General features: G+C 45.8%; 1 protein-coding gene and 1 non-coding gene across 2 annotated transcripts in view; both read left to right on the top strand.

Annotated features, from left to right (window-relative positions):
- The first annotated feature begins 1,146 nt into the window (after nt 1-1,146).
- On the top strand, nt 1,147-1,337 carry LOC120929908. Its single transcript, XR_005747559.1, has one exon. It is a non-coding gene; the product is annotated as a U2 spliceosomal RNA (small nuclear RNA).
- A 6,817-nt stretch (nt 1,338-8,154) lies between these two features.
- LOC120927438 (cyclic AMP receptor-like protein A) overlaps nt 8,155-19,389 on the top strand; it is a 712,728-nt gene continuing 701,493 nt past the window's right edge. Inside the window, exon 1 of the mRNA XM_040338115.1 lies at nt 8,155-8,344. Within this exon, the coding sequence (XP_040194049.1) occupies nt 8,291-8,344 (54 nt within the window). The 5' untranslated portion in view covers nt 8,155-8,290. The remainder of the gene's footprint in view (nt 8,345-19,389) is intronic.

The following is a 19,389-nucleotide window of genomic DNA, read 5'->3' as shown; positions in this document are numbered from 1 at the left end:
CAAAAATAAAATGGAATAAAATATTATTTTTTATTAAAAATAAGTGAAATAAGAATGAAAAGAAATACAATTAAAACCATGTGGTATTACCAATGAAATCCAATTCAATGTTGAGGCCATGAGGACTTAGAGTACGGACCCTATGGACCCATTAGGTTTCATTCTGTGAGATAGCTCTCTTGAGATTAAAACCTCTCCAATGTTCTTCCACCCTGTCTATCCCACAGAATGTAATACCCCTAGGATCCCTGTTATGGAACAATCTAAAATGGTTTGAGAAACCATGATTTTTGTAGCCCTTTTTAATTCTATTAATGTGTTCCTTAAAGGAACACTAAAGGTTCGTTTTTTATTAGATCAATTGATTGCTGTAAGCTAGAGCATTTAAATATCACTTACCTCGTTTTCCCTTTTGACCTCCAAAATACAGTAATCCAGGTTTGAAAATGCCATTTCCTGTCACTCCTCTTCTTGCTTTCCACCAGCATCTGAGCTGTTTTGCATGGTGGAAAGCAGAATGTGCTCACCCCCTCCCTATGACTACAGCCCAGCGTGAGGATGATTTCTTATCCCTCACAGGCATGGAGGCTAAGCCTAATGGGAACTGTAGTTCCCATTAGGCTGTGATGTAGCAAGAATGAATGTGCACCGCAAACCAGGAAGTCAGTGAGAATAATTAATCAGGAGTGACGGAGGTGAATAAAACAGCTCGATTTCAACAGGTATCAAACTAGTTATAATGCAAAACATTACTTTTTACTTTATCAGCTACTGTCAGACTTTAATTTAGGAGGAAAATATTTTTGTCTTTACAACCCCTTTAAGTCTTACCCCCAATTGTCTTGTGGTCCTCCCGTATTGGAGACAAGGGCAGGACAAGAGATATGCGACGTGTGTTGTCCCACATGTGATGAATTTCTTAATTTAAGGCTCCATGCACACTGGCATAAAAACATTGCTTCTACAGGAGTTTTTTGTTATGCCTGTAGAAGCAACTCAATGTTATCCTATATGTCCATGTACATTAGGACGTTAAGAGGCATATTTTGGGAACAACGTTTAGAGGCATAAAAAAAAAAAACTTCTCATTTGCGTTTCTGATTGGAGCTCACTGGCAGAAAAAAAATTAAAACTCTCCTAAACTTGATCGCTTCTCGGCCTTTTGGCTAAGATCAAGTGTAGTATCTGTTCTTATCAGTTTAATATCTGATACGTCCCCTATCTGGGGACCATATATTAAATGGATTTTTAGAACAGGGAGATGGAAGAAGAGCTTGCTCTGTCCACTCCACGCATCGACCTGGTATTGCAGTACCTCCAGGACCGATGCACCCCTTTCTTAAAAAAAAAAACCTCTCCTAAACTTTGTACAAAAAATGCTCTATATGGAAGTTTTTTACTCCAAAGAGAACAGATGTTTTTTTTTAAGCCCAGTGTGCATGGAGCCTAAAAGTGCATGGAGAACTAAAGCGTGTGGTTTTCCTTTTGCTTTTCTAGAGTTCTTACACATCACACATTTGCCACAACTAAAAAAAAACAGTTTGATCCAAAAAAGTGAATCATTTTTTAGGGGGATTGATAACATTATGTGCAAGTTTGAGCCTAATGCCGCATACACCGTTTTTAATGTCATGGAAAAAACAAAGTTTTTCTCGACGTGATTCTTGTCAAGCCTGCCTTGCATACACACAATCGTGAAAAAAAAAAATGCTCGAGCAAAGCACGGTGACGTACGATGGCACTATTAAGGGGAAGTTCCATTCGGATGGCGCCACCCTTTGGGCTGCTTTTGCTAGTTTCGTGTTAGTAAAAGTTTGGTGAGAGACGATTCGCTCTTTTCAGTCTTTGTGCTTTTTATTCTGTTACAGCGTGACGGATGTCTTATCTCCATTACAAACGCTAGTTTTACCAGAACGAGTGCTCCCGTCTCATAAGTTGCTTCTGAGCATGCACGTTTTTTCCCCATCGTTAAACCCTACACACGACTGTTTTTCACGACGTGTAAAACGACAACAAAAATTAGAGTGTTCTAAATTTTTAATGCCCATTTTTCACGATGAGAAAAATGCTCTGGAGACTGCACACGGTTGTTTTTAATTACCAATTTAAAAATTCTTCTGTTTCTGTTTAATATTGGTGCTTCCCAATGCCCACTCAACAGCTTTTAGAGCATGATGCTGCTGAATGTTGGTATAAAGGGAATTCACATCAACACTTGCCAGAATGTGATCACCATTTACAGTCATGGGTTTGATCAATTCAATCAAATCCTTGCTGTCTTTTAAAAAAGCTTGGCATTTTTGGGTAAGCGGTTGCAAAAAGTAATCCAAATATTCCCGTCTAGTGAACAGTGAATCTACTCAACTGACTATAGGTCTACCTGGGGGTCTAAGCAGATTCTTATGTATTTTCGGTAACTGGTATGTAACCAGGACCCTTGGTGCATCTGAAATAAGATATCTTGTTTCTTTTCTTTATTTAAATCCCATCATTAGTTGCTACTGACTATAAAACAGAGCATATTAATATCAGCCAGTTCAGTCTCAACGTATGGCCTATGAAAAGGTATCTCAGGGCCGGTTTACACTGCTGAGATGCCAGACATTGCATGCGATTCACACCGCATTGCTGTGCAGATCACATGCGATGCAAATTCAGCCATACAAACTGTATGGCTGAATTCGCATTGCATTCAATACAAACTCATGCAGGACCCTTTTTTTTGTCCGCACCAGAATCGGATTTGCATGGGTGTTCACACCCATGCGATCACATTCCTGTCCGAATTCACAGTTCACACTGCAATCTGCAAACCAATCTAGGGGTGTCAATAACTTTGTATTGACACTACCAGTGGTTCATATAGGGCAGTGATTCAGGTGCGATGCGGGAATCCGCACTGGATTCGCAGGGTTTCCACGTTGCACTGGTGTGAACCGAGCCTCATTACCAGGGCGTCACACAAGAAACATCTCACGATGGGTAAAATTAAAGAGCTCTCTCAAGACCTTCACAATCTTAGGCCGGGTACACACGGACAAACATGTATGGTGAAAGCGGTCCGTCGGACCGTTTTCACCATACATGTCTGCCAGAGGGCTTCTGTACGATGGTTGTACACACCATCGTACAGAAGTCCGCGCGTAAACAATACGCGGGGCGTGTCCGCGGTGTCGCCGCGTCGATGACGCGGTGTCGCCGCGACAATGACGCGGCGACGTGGGCGGCCCGCCTTTAAAATGCTTCCACGCATGCGTCGAAGTCATTCGACGCATGCGAGGGACGGCGGGCGCCTGGACATGTACGGTAGGTCTGTACTGACGACCGTACATGTCCGAGCGGGCTGAATTCCAGCGGGCTGTTTTAAAACAAGTCCAGGAATATTTGTCTGCTGGGAAAAGGCCCGGCGGGCAAATGTTTGCTGGAATTCGGCCCGCTCGCGCCCACACACGACCAAACATGTCTGCTGAAACTGGCCTGCGGGCCAGTTTCAGCAGACATGTTTGGTCGTGAGTATGGGGCCTTATTGTAAAACATACTGGTGGTATTGGCTACAGAAGGATTTTTAAACTTCTGTATGATCCAGTAAGAACTGTTGGGTATAATCCGGAAGAGCAAAAAACATAATTTCCACATAAACTGGCCATGACCAGGTACTCCTCCTTGCAAGATTTCTGACAGAGGAGTGAAAATAATTATCAGAAGAGTTGTCCAAGTGCCAAGGACCACTTGTGGAGAGCTTCAGAAAGACCTGAAATTAGCAGGTACAATTGTTTTAAATAGTAATGCAGGCTCACCACACAAGACTCCATTTCTAAAGAAAAAACATGTTGAAGTTTGTTTTAACCACTTAAGGACCGCCGCATGTACATTTACGTCGGCAGAATGGCACGTACAGGCACATTGGCGTACCTGTACGTCCCTGCCTAGACGTGGGTCCGATCGGGACCCCCCCCCCCGGTACCTGCGGCGGTCCCCGTGGCTGTCCGAGCGATCCGGGATGAGGGGGCGGCTGTTTGTTTTTGTCCGCCCCCTCCGGATCGCTCCCAGCCAATCTGCGCGCTCCCCCGTGTGTCACTTCCTCTGCCTGTGTAAACACAGGAAAAGGGAAGTGATGTGATCTCTCCTCTCGGCGGTATTTTCAACCGCCGCTGAGGAGAGAAGACATCACACAGTGAGTCTGCACAACACTACACTGACACCAGGACACACAGGCACATTAACCCCTTGCGATCACCCCCCCCCCTGTCACAGTGTCACTGAATGCAGTGATCATATATGTACTGATCACTGCATTTAGTGTCAGTGTGACAGGCAGTTAGTGTTAGGTTCAGGGTAGCCCCCATACCCCCCCTAATAAAGTTTTAACCCCTTGATCACCGCCCTAGTTAACCCTTTCACTCCCTATTGCCAGTGTCACTAAGCGATCATTTTTCTGATCGCTGTATTGGTGTCGCTGTTCCCGCTAGGTAGCGATTTTTTTTTATTGCGATTTTTTTTTACTAAAGACATGTGGCTGAATAAATTTTGGCCTAAATGTTTGACTAAAATTTAGTTTATTTGATTTTTCTTATAACAAAAAGTAAAAAATATTGATTTTTTTTCAAAAATGTCGCTCTATTTTTGTATATAGCGCAAAAAATAAAAATTGCAGAGGCGATCAAATACCAATCAAAAGAAAGCTCTATTTGTGGGAAAAAAAGGACGTGAATTTTGTTTGGGAGCCACGTCGCACGACCGCGCAATTGTCTGTTAAAGCGACACAGTGCCGAATTGTAAAAACCCCTTGGGTCATTTAGCAGCATATTGGTCCGGTCCTTAAGTGGTTAAGTTTGCTGCACAACATTTAGACAAGCCTGTGAAATACTGGCAGAATATATGGTAGTTTGGTCAGATGAGAACAAAATTAAACTCTTTGAATGCCATAATACACACCATGTTTGGAGGTCAAATGACACTGCACATTACCTCAAAAATACCCTACCAACAGTTAGGTTAGGGATGGGAACATCATGGTGTGGGGTTATTTTTCAGCATACTGTACTGGAAAACTTCAGGTCATTGAAGGAAGGATGAATGGAAAAATGTACCAAGACATTATTGATAAAAATCTGCTGCCAGCTACAGTACCAGGATGATGAAGATGAAACGAGGGTAGACATTTCAGCAAGACAATGATCCCAAACACAAAGCCAAGGAAACTCTCAGTCTGTTTCAAAGAAAGAAAGTAAGGGCCCTTTCACACGGGGCGGATCAGTAATGATCCGCCTCCGTGTGTCCGTCAGCTCAGCGGGGATTCTCCGTAAAATCCCCACTGAGCCGTCGGCTGACAGGGCGGTCCCCGCACACTGTGCAGGGACCGCCCTTTCTTTTCTCCGCTCTCCCCTATGGGGGGATCGGATGAACACGGACCGTGTGTCCGTGCTCATCCGATCCAATCACGGAAGAAAAAAATAGGATTTTCTTCCATCTGCAAAATCGGTTCTTTGCCGAGGCAGGTGATTACGGGTGTCAGCGGGGACCGCCCTGTCTTTTCTCCGCTCTCCCCTATGGGGGGATCGGATGAACACGGACCGTGTGTCCGTGTTCATCCGATGACGGAAGAAAAAATTTGATTTTCTTCCGTCCGCAAAATCGGATCTTTGCGGAGGCGGGTGATTACGGATGTCAGCGGGGACCGCCCTGTCTTTTCTCCGCTCTCCCCTATGGGGGGGGGGGGGGGAATCGGATGAACACGGACCGTGTGTCCGTGTTCATCCGATGACGGAAGAAAAAATTTGATTTTCTTCCGTCCGCAAAATCGGATCTTTGCGGAGGCGGGTGATTACGGGTGTCAGCGGATGTTCATCCGCTGACACCCGCAATCACATAGGGACCAATGTATGTCCCGTTTTCATCCGCAAACGGATGGATGAAAATGCGGACATACGGTCCGCACATGTGAAAGGGGCCTTAAGCTGCTAGAATGGCCCAGCCATTCACCTGACTTGAATCCAATAGAAAATTAATGGAGAGAACTAAAGATCGGAGTTCATAGAAGAGGCCCAGGGAACCTTCAAGATATGAAGAATACTGTGTGGAAGAATGGGTCAAATTCACACCTGAGCAATGCATATGACTAGTTTCTCCATACAGGAGGCCTCTTGAAGCTGTCATTACCAACAAAGAATTTTGTACCAAGTATTAAATACATTTTAGTTAGTGTGTTTAATATTGTTTCCATGTGCCATTTTATTACACATAACTTAATTTCTGAACCTATTTATTTTAGTTTCTTTGAATGTATGGATTGCATGGGTTGTTACTGACGTGGTGAAAATGTCATGTCATGGTGACGTGTTCAGTACTTCTTTTACCAGCTGTAAATGTTGCTTTTAATATTAAGGGCCTACCTACTGTATATACAGCCTATTTGAGAACTAGTTACAGGATAATCCAAAGGAGATCACACCATGTGTGGCCAGCTTAAAGATAAAGTTCACCTTTACCAAAAAGCTGCCTATGCCACAATTAGAATGCTGGCGGAGAGGAGCCAGGCTTCCTGCACCCGCATTGCTGGACCGTGGGACAGGTTAGTGTCCGATTATTAAAAGTCAGCAGCTACACTTTTTGTAGTCGCTGACTTTTAAATGGGTAGAAATCCGCTTTAATGCATTCTACGCAATAAAGTTAAAAACCTTTTGTGCTGCAGTTGCCCCCCGTTTTCTTACCTGAACCCGATCGTTCCAGCAAAGAGCCCAGCAGCTCCAGCCGCTATCTTGGGTCCTCTCCTCATTGGATAGATTGATAGAATGGCTCCCGCTGCTGTCAATCAAATCCAGTGACAAGTGAGTCCTGCTGTCTATGTCAATGGGCGCAGCAGCTGGACTGGGGAACCCCTTGGAAAGCAGCTCTCCGTGGGGGTACTTGAGAAGAGGGGCCCCCAGAAAAGGAGGATCGGGGCTACTATCCATATGAAATATTTATTTTTTGAGATACAGCTTTCATTTGGTGGTATTTAAAGTGATTGTTATTTAAAAAAAAAAAAAAGCTTTACAATCACTTTAAATACCACCAAATGAAAGCTGTATCTCAAAAAAATAAATATTTCAAATGGATAGTGTTGCATGATTGCACAATTGTAATTCAGTGTGACAGCACTGAAAATTGCCCTTGGCATGCAAGGTTAGGCTACTTTCACACGGAGGCTATTTTTAGCAGCGTTTTACAGTTGTGTTTGGCACGATTTTCGGCCACTGGTGTTCCGGTTTTAACCCCCCGCTAGTGGCCGAAAAAGGGGCGCGACCCTGTTTTCAATGGGCAGGGATGCTATAGGAGCGTTATTTTTACCGCTCCTCAAAGATGCAGCTGGCAGGACTTTTTTTAGTGTCCGCAATGCTCCAGTGTGAAAGCCCTCTGGATAGAAAGGAGAGGCTCTTTCAGGGCGCGATTTTTAGCACAATAGCGCCTGCAAAGCGCCTCAGTGTGAAAGCAGCCTTAAAGCGGGGGTTCACCCTATCGACGGAAAAAAAAATTTTTTTTTTCTTTTACCATAAAATCAGGCATTGTAGCGCGAGCTACAGTATGCCTGTCCCGAATTTTTTACCCCCGTACTCACCTTGTACGCGTAGATCGAAGATACCGGGGAATGGGCGTGCCTATGGAGACGGAGAATGATTGACGGCCGGCTCTGGCGCGTCGCGCTTCTCCGGAAATAGCCGAAATAGGCTTGGCTCTTCACGACGCGTGCGCATAGCCTGTGCGCAGGCGCCGTGAAGAGCCGAGACCTACTCCGGCTGTCTTCGGGGAGAGTGACATGCCAGGGCCGGCCGTCAATCATCCTCCCTCTCCATAGGCACGCCCATTCCCCGCGGGAGCCGAAATCTACGATGTCCGATTACAAGGTGAGTACGGGGTTAAAAAAATCGGGCAGGCATACTATAGCTCGCGCTACAATGCCTGTCTCGATGGTAAAATCGTGTCGGGGGGGGTGAACTACCGCTTTAAAGTATCCAGTAGGCACGTGGTTAATTTAATTCTTTGACGTTAGAAATTAAATGACAATTGCACCTGATCACTGGGACGCCTACAGCACCAATGCGGCATGCCTACTAGTACACAGGATTTAATTTCGCACTAAGGAAAACACGTGTCACAGATCCTGCCACATGGGCTCATGATGATTCTGCGCGTGCGCACCGGGACTTCCTCGGTCACCCGCCTGGTTAGTAAAAAGCCGCGTCGGTATCGTAAGAGAGTGGGAGTTATCTCGTAGGAGGGCAGTGCCGTGTAATGACGAGACCGGAGCACTATGGCGGAAAACTGCACCTGGTTTGGCTCCCAACCCTCCAGCAGTTCGCAATGCGTGAGTACAGCGTGCGCGTTCCCGCCCAGCACGGAGAGAGAGCCTCCTGCGTGTTTAACCTGCTGTGTGCTGGCGGCCTACAAGTCATGTGATCACCATGGCAATACTCTGCACCGTGACTAGATAGTGGCACTATTGTGACTGACACGGTCTGTGCTCCTACTCATTGAATGACACTTCAATAGCTTCTATTGTATACAACTAAGTGCCCACCAGGCCATTGTCACCGTTATGGGCTTTTTTTCTGGTGCAAAATATGAAATAAGTTCAAAATGATATAGCTGTTTCAACGATGTTATAACTTCACCATTAAGGTGATTTAAAGTTCACTATAAACGTGCAATCGATTTAGTTCATAAAGCTAGTTGAACTGTGATCATATCCCTGGGGTCAAACAATTTCAAAGCAGTGTTTTCACTGTCTCATCCCTGCATGATGCTGGGGATTAGAAAAATATCCCCGTATAGATTTAAAGCGGGGTCCGGGCATATTTTTTTTTGTTGGCGATCTATAATCAATTACATTAACCACTTCCATACAGGGCACTTAAACACCTTCTCGCCCAGACCAATTTTTAGCTTTCAGCCCTGTTGCACTTTGAATGACAATTGCGCGGTCATGCTACACTGTACCCATACTAAATTTTTATAATTTTGTACCCACAAATAGAGCTTTCTTTTGGTGGTATTTGATCACCTCTGGGATATTTATTTTCTGCAAAAAAAATGACCGTTTCTGTTATAAAACATTGTAAATAAGTACGTTTTCTCCTTCACTGATGGGCACTGATAAGGCAGCACTGATGGGCACCGATGAGGTGGCACTGATGTGGTGGCATTGATGGGCACTAATATGCGGCACTGATGCGGCACGGATGGGCACTGATAGGCGGCACGGATAGGCGGCATGGATGGGCTTGGATAGGCGGCACGGATGGGCACGGATAGGTGGCACAGATGGGCGGCACGGCTAGGCGGCACGGACGGGCATGGATAGGCGGCATGGATGGGCACTGATAGGCAGCATGGATGGGCACTGATAGGCGGCATGGATGGGCACTGATAGGTGGCACGGATGGGCATAGATGGGCACTATTGTATGTGTTGTACTAATGGATGCCAATCAGTACCAAACAATGCCTGCCAATCAGTGATGCCCATTGTGGGCACTGATTGGCATCCATTGCGGCACTGATTGGCATCCATTTTTTGTGTCCTCCTCATCCCTGGTGGTCTAGGGTGGCATCCTTTTTTTTTTTGGTATCCCTGGTGGTCTATATGGCCATCCCTGGTTGTCCAGTGGGCATCCCTGGTGGTCCAGTGTGGGCATCCTCGGGAAGGGGGGGGGGGCTGTGCTGATAATCGATCAGCACAACCCCCCCCCCGTCACAGGAGCAGCCGATCGGCTCTCCTCTACTCGCGTCTGACAGACGCGAGTGAGGAAAAGCTGATTGCCGGCTTTTCCTATTTACATCGTGATCAGCCATGATTGGACACGGCTGATCACGTGGTAAAGAGTCTCCGTGAGAGACTCTTTACCTTGATCGGTGTTGCGGGGTGTCAGACTGAAACCCTGCAACAACGATCGCCGCGATGCGCACCCCCACGGGGGCGCGCAGCGGCTCAGAATCCCGAGGACGTCATATGACGTCCAGTCAGGATTCTACAACCACTTTGCCGACGTCAATATGTCATTGGCGGGCGGCAAGTGGTTAAATATTCTTTAACACATATTAATAAATTACATGAATCAGTGAAAACACTTACCTGATATCTTCTCAGCGATATTGTGGCCGTTTCCATGATAGTTGTGGGCATGTGAAGCCCAGTTCAGGCGTCTTCCTTGTTTTCCCGATAGCGGTGCATGCTGGGTAACCAGCATGCACCTCTCGACCTCGGGCATTCGCTCGTAGCGCCGTTAGTTTGGATTGTTGCCATCACAACGGGTGGCGACGGAGGAACGTCCCGCTCCGTTGTAATGGCAATGTAGATAACAGAATTTAGCAGATAACGGTATATCCTATACAGTCGGCATGGTTTTAAAACATTCAATATGTTTCTCAATGGATTGTTCACACTATTCAGGGCTGTCGTATAGCAACGCACTGACGTGTTTCGTCATCTGCATTACACACAGATGATGTCACAGATGACGAAACACGCCAGCGCGTGGCTATACGACAACAGTTTACTTGAAACAGGATTACGCTATGGGCCATTTGTTTTTTCTTTCCCATGTGAATGAGCTCATTTAGTGGATGACCCGGCCCTCCTGCCAGCAGCTGTTCCTGTGTCCAGTATCCCAGGAAGAGGTCTGAAACCACCGACGGATTCACTGTTATAGGTCTGCCATCCAGCCATTGTCTGGTAAGAATTAAATAGATTAAATAGATGCTGGGGGATATTTTTCTAAACCCCCAGCAGTGGCGTCTCCAGCTTTCATATTTAGGGGGGGCACATGGGGGGACAGGGACAAAAGTAGGGGGGCCAACTATAAAATGCAATTATATATATATATATATATATATATATCCTGGGGCCCTTTACTACGATCCCACTATGGGCCCTTTCATATGTTCTGCAGTGAGCTCCCTTCCTACTATACTGGGGCCCCCCAGGGTGGCAGAAAACAAGAGATATATGTCACCAGCACAACAAGAAAACATAAGGGTCCAAAGCAGTGGGAGAACTATCATTGTTGCAAAGATTGTCTTGCCACCGGGCCCTGGTGTTCTGCCACAGTGGGGATCCCCAGCTGTCCTGTCCCTGCTATTTACAGAGCTGGTCTGGCGTCTGTCTCCTTGGCAGCGGCGGCAGTCTATTAGGACCTAGTGCTGGTGACATTATGGGTGCATGCAGGGGAAGGCTGGCACTATTGGTTATAGAGAGCCGAGCCCCCAGCTGGTCACCTAGCAGCAGTAATGCTGTATAACTTTCTCTGTTGACATGCTGATCGGCATGTGATCCAGGTGATGCTCCCAGTCAGATCTAATAAACACAGTATTTATTAGCATCAAGAGTACAACCACATAAATATAATCAACCGTATGATCAGCAGCCATGTGGGCTCTATGCCTGTAAAGTGTGGGCTTTGATCAATAAAATCTCTGATATTTATGACTAGGATTTGACTAAGAGCATCACCTGGATTGCATCCCGATCAGCATGTCAGAGAAGGGTCCACTTCTGCTAAGCAACCTGCAGGGAGCTCAACTGTCTACAACCAATAGAGATGGGCTCGGGTGTGTTTGAAATCCCACATGCCCAATCCCGCCAGGAAGCCGACACTCCACAGTGCTAATCAATGTATGGGCTGCCTAAGAGCTAAGACCAGCCATAGACAGTTTAAATCTCAGCTGGATCAGCAGAAACTGGCTTTGATTTGTATTATTAATGAGCAGATTCTCTTATAATTATCACTAGTGGTTGCTGTATAGTCACTAGTGATAATCACTGTTTGTCGGGAGAATATAATTGCTGGGCAGGAGGGATATTCCCCTGTCACCACTGTCTGTTGATGGGGGAATCATGCAAGTTTCTTTCCTGCAATCTGTGGATGCAGGAAAGAAAATTGCATCGTATATTATCTGCCTAACTGAAAGTGAAAGTAAATTGTGAATGTTTTGAAAGAACAGGAGAGGGGAGGGAGACAGATGGGGGGGGGGGGAGAGAAGGGATGGAGATAATGTAGTTCAGTGATTACAGTGTACTGCAGTCTGCAGTGCACACACTTAAACACGGTCCAGGCTAGAATATCTGGTTGTGTGAGCGCTCGCATTATGCAGTGATGGCGAGCAGAGGGAGGGGGAGGAATCCCCCGCAGAGCTGACTGGGGACGCTCTCCCTCTCGGAGAGCAAAATACAAAAATTGCAAAAAAAAATAAAAAAAAATATATATATTTTTTTTTTTGGGGGGGCACATGGTGGGGCACAGCATGATGTTGGGGGGGTCAGGGCCCCCTCTGGCCCCCCCCTAGGGACGCCCCTGACCCCCAGCATCATATGGGTGGATGAGACAGTGAAAACATTGCATTGAAATTGTTTGACCCCAGGGATATGATCACAGTTCAACTAGCTTTATGAACTAAATTGATTGCACGTTCATAGTGAACTTTAAATCACCTTAATGGTGAAGTTATATACAGTAGCTGTTGCAACAATGTTATAATTTTGAACTTGCATATTTTCATTATGTTTAATGTTAAAGTGGAGTTCCACCCATAAATGGAACTTCCACCTTTTGGAACCCCCCCCCCCCCTCCGGTGTCACCTTTTGGCACCTTGGAGGGGGGGGGGGGCTGATACCTGTCTAATACAGGTATTTGCGCCCACTTCCTGGCATAGATCACGTCAGTGATCTACGTCACTTCGGCGGCTGCTCTGTACCCCTGCTGTGTTCTGGGAGACCACTGCGGGGACCACTGAAGACGTGCAGCGCAACTCGCGCACGTGCAGTAGGGAACCGGGAAGTGAAGCCTCCATGCTTCACTTCCTGATTCCCTTACCGAGTATGGCGGCGGCAGCCGCCGTTCCACGAGCGGCAGATTGGCTTTGGCTGCCGACATTGCGGGTGCCCTGGACAGGTAAGTGTCCATATATTAAAAGTCAGCAGCTGCTGTATTTGTAGCTGCTGGCTTTGAGTGTGTTTACACAAAGTAGTGTTTTGTGTTTTTATATGAACGTTTTTCTTGCTTGCTAATTAGTAAGTATATATGGTGGCAGCTCTTTTTATCTTTAAATTAGTTATTATAAATATATATTTTATCAATTTTTTACTGATTTCACTAGCCCTATAAGCGCTTAAATTTGTAGAAGATTTTTAGGGAGTCTACATTTTTGGTTTATTTTATTTATATACTGTGTATGTGTATATATATATATATATATATATACAGAGCTTTTTTTCTCAGAAAATAGGTGCAGATTTCACAAACGGTAGAAGGGTCTTAAAGGGGCATTAAATATCAGAATTGCATTACATACAGAATGCAGAGTTCATGTGGTTACACAGAGAGTGCAGAGCTGTCACTTGTAAACACAGAAACAAGAATTCTGTGTTTACAAGTGATTGTGGTGAGCGGGCACCAAAGGGTCTGAGCCAGAGGTGGCGGAACTGTATGCAGTTTTACCACTTAAAGTGATACTATAGGTTTGATTATTTATTTTTTTAAATAACAAACGTGTCACTTACCTCCACTGTGCAGCTCGTTTGTCACAGAGTGGCCCCAAACAGCGGTTTCTGGGGTCCCCTGGCGGCTCTCTCGGCTCTTCCCCGCCTCAGTATCTCCTCTGGGAAGCGCTCTCCCAAGGGGGTTACCTTGCGGGCGTGATGGTATGGGTTGGGAGACTGAAAGGACACCGTTTACATATGTGGGCGTGACTTGCGTGTGCGTTCGCTTCTGCACGCAAGCTCTGAGGGACAGGGCCCTTTACATTTTTTTTTATTTTACTTTTTGTTTACTTTGAATTTTTTTTTTTTTTACTTAAAATTCTTTTGATCGGTTTTATTCCTATTACAATGAATGTAAACATTCTTTGTAATATAAATAATCAGTATAGGGCCTCTTTAACCGCTTCCCTACCGAGGGAGAGTCATACAGGCGCCAAAGACATCATATGACGGCGGCCCGGAGGGACAGAGGGTTCCTGCAGTCGTCATATGTCTTTGGTACCCACCGCTTCACTCGGGAGCCGATGCGAGTGCCCGGCATTCGCAATGACAGCCGGACACCCACGATTGCCTGTCACACAGCATTGCCTGCCAGGTGAGAGGAGACAGATGGTGTGTTCCCAGTACAGAGGAACACCGATAGGTCTCCTCCCCTTGTGAATCCCCTTACCCCAGGGGTCGACAATATCCGGGTGCCAGGTCGCAATGACCTGGCGGGGGAGGTGGGGACGCACGGAGGCACAGGATCTTGTGTCTCCGTGCACACCGTGGCGGGCCCGCGACGGCCGGTAATTGAGGCCGCGGCTTTGCGGCCTTGTGAAGTCCCAAGCCCTTCCTTCTGTGAGCTGGCGCCATCTGATGGTGGCCGTTGGCATTACAAGTTAAACAGCAAATCTAATGTCATTTTGCACTATTTTCACCGCCCTCTCCTTCCCTCTAATTAGAACCCCCAAACATTATATATATTTTTTATTCTAACACCCTAGAGAATAAAATGGCGATCGTTGCAATACTGTTTGTCACGCCGTATTTGCGCAGCGGTCTTACAAGCGACCTTTTTTGGGAAAAAAATACACTTTTTTAAATTAAAAAAATAAGACAACAGTAAAGTTATCCCAATTTTTTTTTTTAATTGTGAAAGATAATGTTACGTCAAGTAAATTGATACCCAACATGTCACGCTTCAAAATTGCGTCTGCTCGTGGAATGCCGACAAACTTTTACCCTTTAAAATCTCCATAGGCGACGTTTAAAAAAATCTACAGGTTCTAACGATCGCGGCGATGCCTCACGTGTGGTTTGAATACCATTTACATATGCGGGCGCTACTCACGTATGTGTTCGCTTCTGCGCGCAAGCTCGTCGGGACGGGGCATGTTTTCTGGCTCCTAACTTTTTTAGCTGGCTCCTACATTCCAAGAAAATTTGTCAAACCCTGCCTTACCCTACAGTTAGAATCACTCCCTAGATAACAAACTTAACCCCTTGATCACCCCCTAGTGTTAACCTCTTGCCTGCCAGTGACATTTACACAGTAATCCGTGCATTTTTACAGCACTGATCGCTGTATAAATGTTAATGGTCCAAAAATAGTGTCAAAAGTGTACGATATATCCGCCATAATGTCACAGGCAGATCGCGGCCATTACTAGTAAAAAAAATAAATTAAATTAAATAAAAATGGCATAAATCTATCCCCTATTTTGTAGGCGCTCTTACTTTTGCGCAAACCAATCAGTATAGGCTTATTGCGATTTTTTTTTTACCAAAAATATGTAGAAGAATAGATATCGGCCTAAACTGAGGAAATAAATTATTTATTTTATTAAATGGGATATTTAAGGGTCCTTTAAGGACGGAAGGAGGAAGTGACACTTGACGTCACCCTCATTCGACTTCCTGCCCATCTTTCCATCTTATCCGATCATTGCCGCCACTGCTGATCTCTCCAGTAAGCGGCGGAAACAACTGGGGAACGGCGGGAGAGGGGGGGCACCCATAAGACCCCTTTCACACTGGGGCATTTTTCAGGCGCTTTTGGGCTAAAAATAGCGCCAGTAAAGCGGCGGAAAAAAGCCCCCCCCCCCCTGCAGTCTCAGTGTGAAAGCCTGAGTGCTTTCACACTGAGGCGATGCGCTGGCCGGACATTAAAACAAGTTCTGCATGCAGCATCTTTGGAACGGTGAAGGAGCAGTGTGTACACTGCTCCCTCACCGCTCCTGCCAATTGAAATGAATGGGCAGCGCGGCTGAACTGCAGTGGCGCTTTGTGGGAGTTTTAACCCTTTTTCGGCTGCTAGTGGGGGTTAAAAGCTCCCCGCTAGTGGCCCAATACCTCTGCAAAGATAATGGTAAAGCACCGCTAAAAATAGCAGCGATTTACCGCCAACGTCACCTCAGTGTGAAAGGGGTCTAAAAATGATCTTGTGGTGTATCTGCCGCTGGAACCACTTTTATGTGAAAGAGGATCGCCCACTGTGGAAAAATATACTGGGGTTATGCATAACAATAGTATATAATGTCACAGAAGTGACGTATATTCATGGTGGGGGGCCCGTAAATGGTTAAAGCCAGGCAAAAAAGCAAACATTTCCCCATGCAGTCAGGCTGTGCCTGCAGTGCATGGGTTAGCTGCTGGTTTTGTCCAGGGGAGAGGAGAAAGCTGCATACTTGCCTAATCATTCGCTCCACTGGCAAATGGTGCTACCCTGCGATCCAGCGGTGAACTGTTCCTGACAGTCTCACATCCAGAGCAGGTCTATGGACAGTCCATCGCACAAGACCGCTAAACTGTGGGGGAGCAGGAGCCACAGAGACTGGTCTTGTGCGGGGAGAATCAGCTATGTAAATCTACGTTCTCCAGTCCCCTAGACAGAAACGAGCCGTTGACCCCACTACAAGGGAAAACTTTTTTTTTTCACGTACAGTATCTTACAAAAGTGAGTACACCCCTCACATTTTTGGAAATATTTTATTATATCTTTTTATGTGACAACACTGAAGAAATTACACTTTGCTACAATGTAAAGTAGTGGGTGTACATCTTGTATAACAGTGTGGCTGTGTGTTGAGTTATTTTGAGGGGACAGCACATTTACACTGTTATACAAGCTGTACACTCACTACTTTACATTGTAGCAAAGTGTAATTTCTTCAGTGTTGTCACATGAAAATATTTTGTGAGATACTGTAGTTGGGTTTTAAAAACGATCAATTACTTTTCCGATTGATCCTTTTCTTATAGGAATTATCGATAAATCATCGAGAACTCATTCAATTGTTATGCAACACGTATCAAAAAACAGATTTCAAGGAATAGTTAAAGTGGTAGTAAAGGTTTGTGTTTTAAAAAAAATAAAACATATCATACTTACCTCCACTGTGCAGTTTGTTTTGCACAGAGTGGCCCCGAACGTCCTCTTCTGGGGTTCCACGGCGGCTCTCCTAGCGAGAGCTAACCCCCTCTGGGAAGCTCTCTCCCGAGGGAGTAAGCTTGTGGGCACGCTCCCATGTGATACAGTCGGCGGCCATAGCCGCCTAGTGTATGACTCGGCCTCACCCCCGACGCGCCGCGTCATTGGATTTGATTGACAGCAGCGCGAGCCAATGTAGAATGCATATAATTCATTAAGGTGAAAAAACGTTTACAACCCCTTTAACCTCTTGATGCCAGCTGCATGCATATATGCGAATGGGGTTTAAAGTGGTTGTAAACCCACTTTTCAAAAAAAATAAAAATCTCTCCCGGGGGGTTACTTCCGGGTTTTGCGGCTCCGGCACTGTGATTGTCCGGAGCCGTGATGACGTCACTGTGAGTGCGGGAGCCGCCAGTCACGGCACGGCCTCCTATAGGAACGGCACGAACAGGGACTGACAGAAAGGTGAGGGGGTACTATGCGTGCTGCATTGCTATTCTCTTAGGAGCACCCAAAGGTGTCCCCAGGTCTTGTATGCTATAGTGTATACTAAAAAAAAAATAATAATAATTGTGGTGTGCCGCTAAAGTGTTCAGGTTTGGCTTGAAGAAAAAGTGGCAACCCTAGTGATGGAGGAAGTGAGCAGTAACAAATAGACCTCACTTAGTAACATCCATCAACATCCTTAGGCCTCGTACAGACGAGAGGATTTTGATCTGATGGCTTGTACACACCATCAGATCAAAATCCCAGCGTAAAACATACGCGGTGACGTGCCGCGCCGTCGCCGCGACGATGACGCGGCGACGTGCGCGACCCTGGAAGGTAAATACTTCCACGCATGCCTCGAATCACTTCGACGCATGCGAGGGATGGGGATCGGGCGGACTTATCCGGTGAGTCTGTACAGACGACCGGATAAGTCCGAAGGACAGATTCCAGCGGATAGATTTCTTAGCATGCTTTTTTTTTTGATTTTTTAATCCGCTGGAAAATGTCCGCTCGGGCCTACACACGACCTGATCTGTCTGCTGGAACTGATCCGAGGATCAATCCCAGCGGATAGATCTGGTCGTGTGTACGGGGCCTTAGGCCTCGTACAGACGACTGGATCTATCCGCTGGGATTGATCCGCGGATCAGTTCCAGCAGATAGATCCGGTCGTGTAGACGGTATGATAGTGGGCTCTATGTATAGGAGAGGAGTGTGGAGGGTATGACAGTGAACACTATGTATAGGAGAGGAGTGTGGAGTGTATGACAGTAGGCACTATGTATAGGAGAGGAGTGTGGAGGGTATGACAGTGAGCAGTATGTACAGGAGAGGAGTGTGGAGGGTGCGACAGTGGGCACTAAGTACAGGAGAGAAGTGTATGACAGCAGGCACTATGTACAGGAGAGGAGTGTGAAGGGTATGACAGTGGGCGCTATGTATAGGAGAGGAGTGTGGAGGGTATGACAGTGGGCACTATGTACAGGAGAGGAGTGTGTAGGGTATGACAATGGGTACTATGTATAGGAGAGAAGTGTGGAGAGTATGACAGTGAGCACTATGTACAGGAGTGGAAGGATATTTAGGGACTGAGTAGTGGTTAAGCGGGTCATACATGGATTGAAATTACGCCAATTATGCAGAGACCAGCCATAGTCAATCTATGTATGGGCTAGCTGGTTTTACACAAGTCAATCTATTAATCAACTTGAGTAAAACCAGCCTGTTTTTTTTTTCTTAAAACAATCAGTGCTGCCAGCTAAAGTTAGCAACACTGATCATTGTACGCACTGGCAGAACACAATAACGCTGCAGGAGTGATTCCCCCATCCACAGGTCAGCAGGTGAGAGGGTGTGTGGGGACAGGCTGGGGAGAGATACCAGTCAGTGGCTGGGCAGGCACTGGTAGTATCAGAGCCAGATACACACAGGTTACATACGCCACGATCGTTAGAGCGAGAACAATAATTCTAGTACTAGACCTCCTCTGTAACTCTAAACATGTAACCAAAAAAAATGTAAAGCATCGCTTAGGATACCAAAAAAAAATGTGCTAACTTAACTAACTAACTGTTTTTTTAATGAATGAAACATTTTTAAATACCGTGCTAGAGCTGCACAATTAATCGTTAAAAAAATCGTGATCTCGATTCAACCCCCCTGACGATCTTCAATGCAGAGTTTGCTGATTCTTTCATATAACAAGTGGAGAGACTTTCAGCTGTCAAAAGAAAATATCTGGGCAGTCTGCCAAGTTTTTAACAGGAAACATTGTAACTGACACTTCCTTCTTAGATCAAAGGGATACACTTCTGTGTGTAAAGAACAAATCTGGGCAGTCTGCGAAGTTTGTAAACAAAATGAAACATTGTAACTAACTAACATTGTAACTAAATTTAACCACTTAAAGCGGTTCTCCACCCTAAAGTGGAGTCCCGCTGATCGGAACCCTCCCCCCCTCCGGTGTCAC

This window comes from Rana temporaria, chromosome 2 (assembly GCF_905171775.1).
Source record: "Rana temporaria chromosome 2, aRanTem1.1, whole genome shotgun sequence".
NCBI lineage: Eukaryota > Metazoa > Chordata > Amphibia > Anura > Ranidae > Rana > Rana temporaria.
The sequence above is the reverse complement of the archived record's forward strand: the minus strand, read 5'-3'. Positions and strand labels throughout refer to the sequence as shown.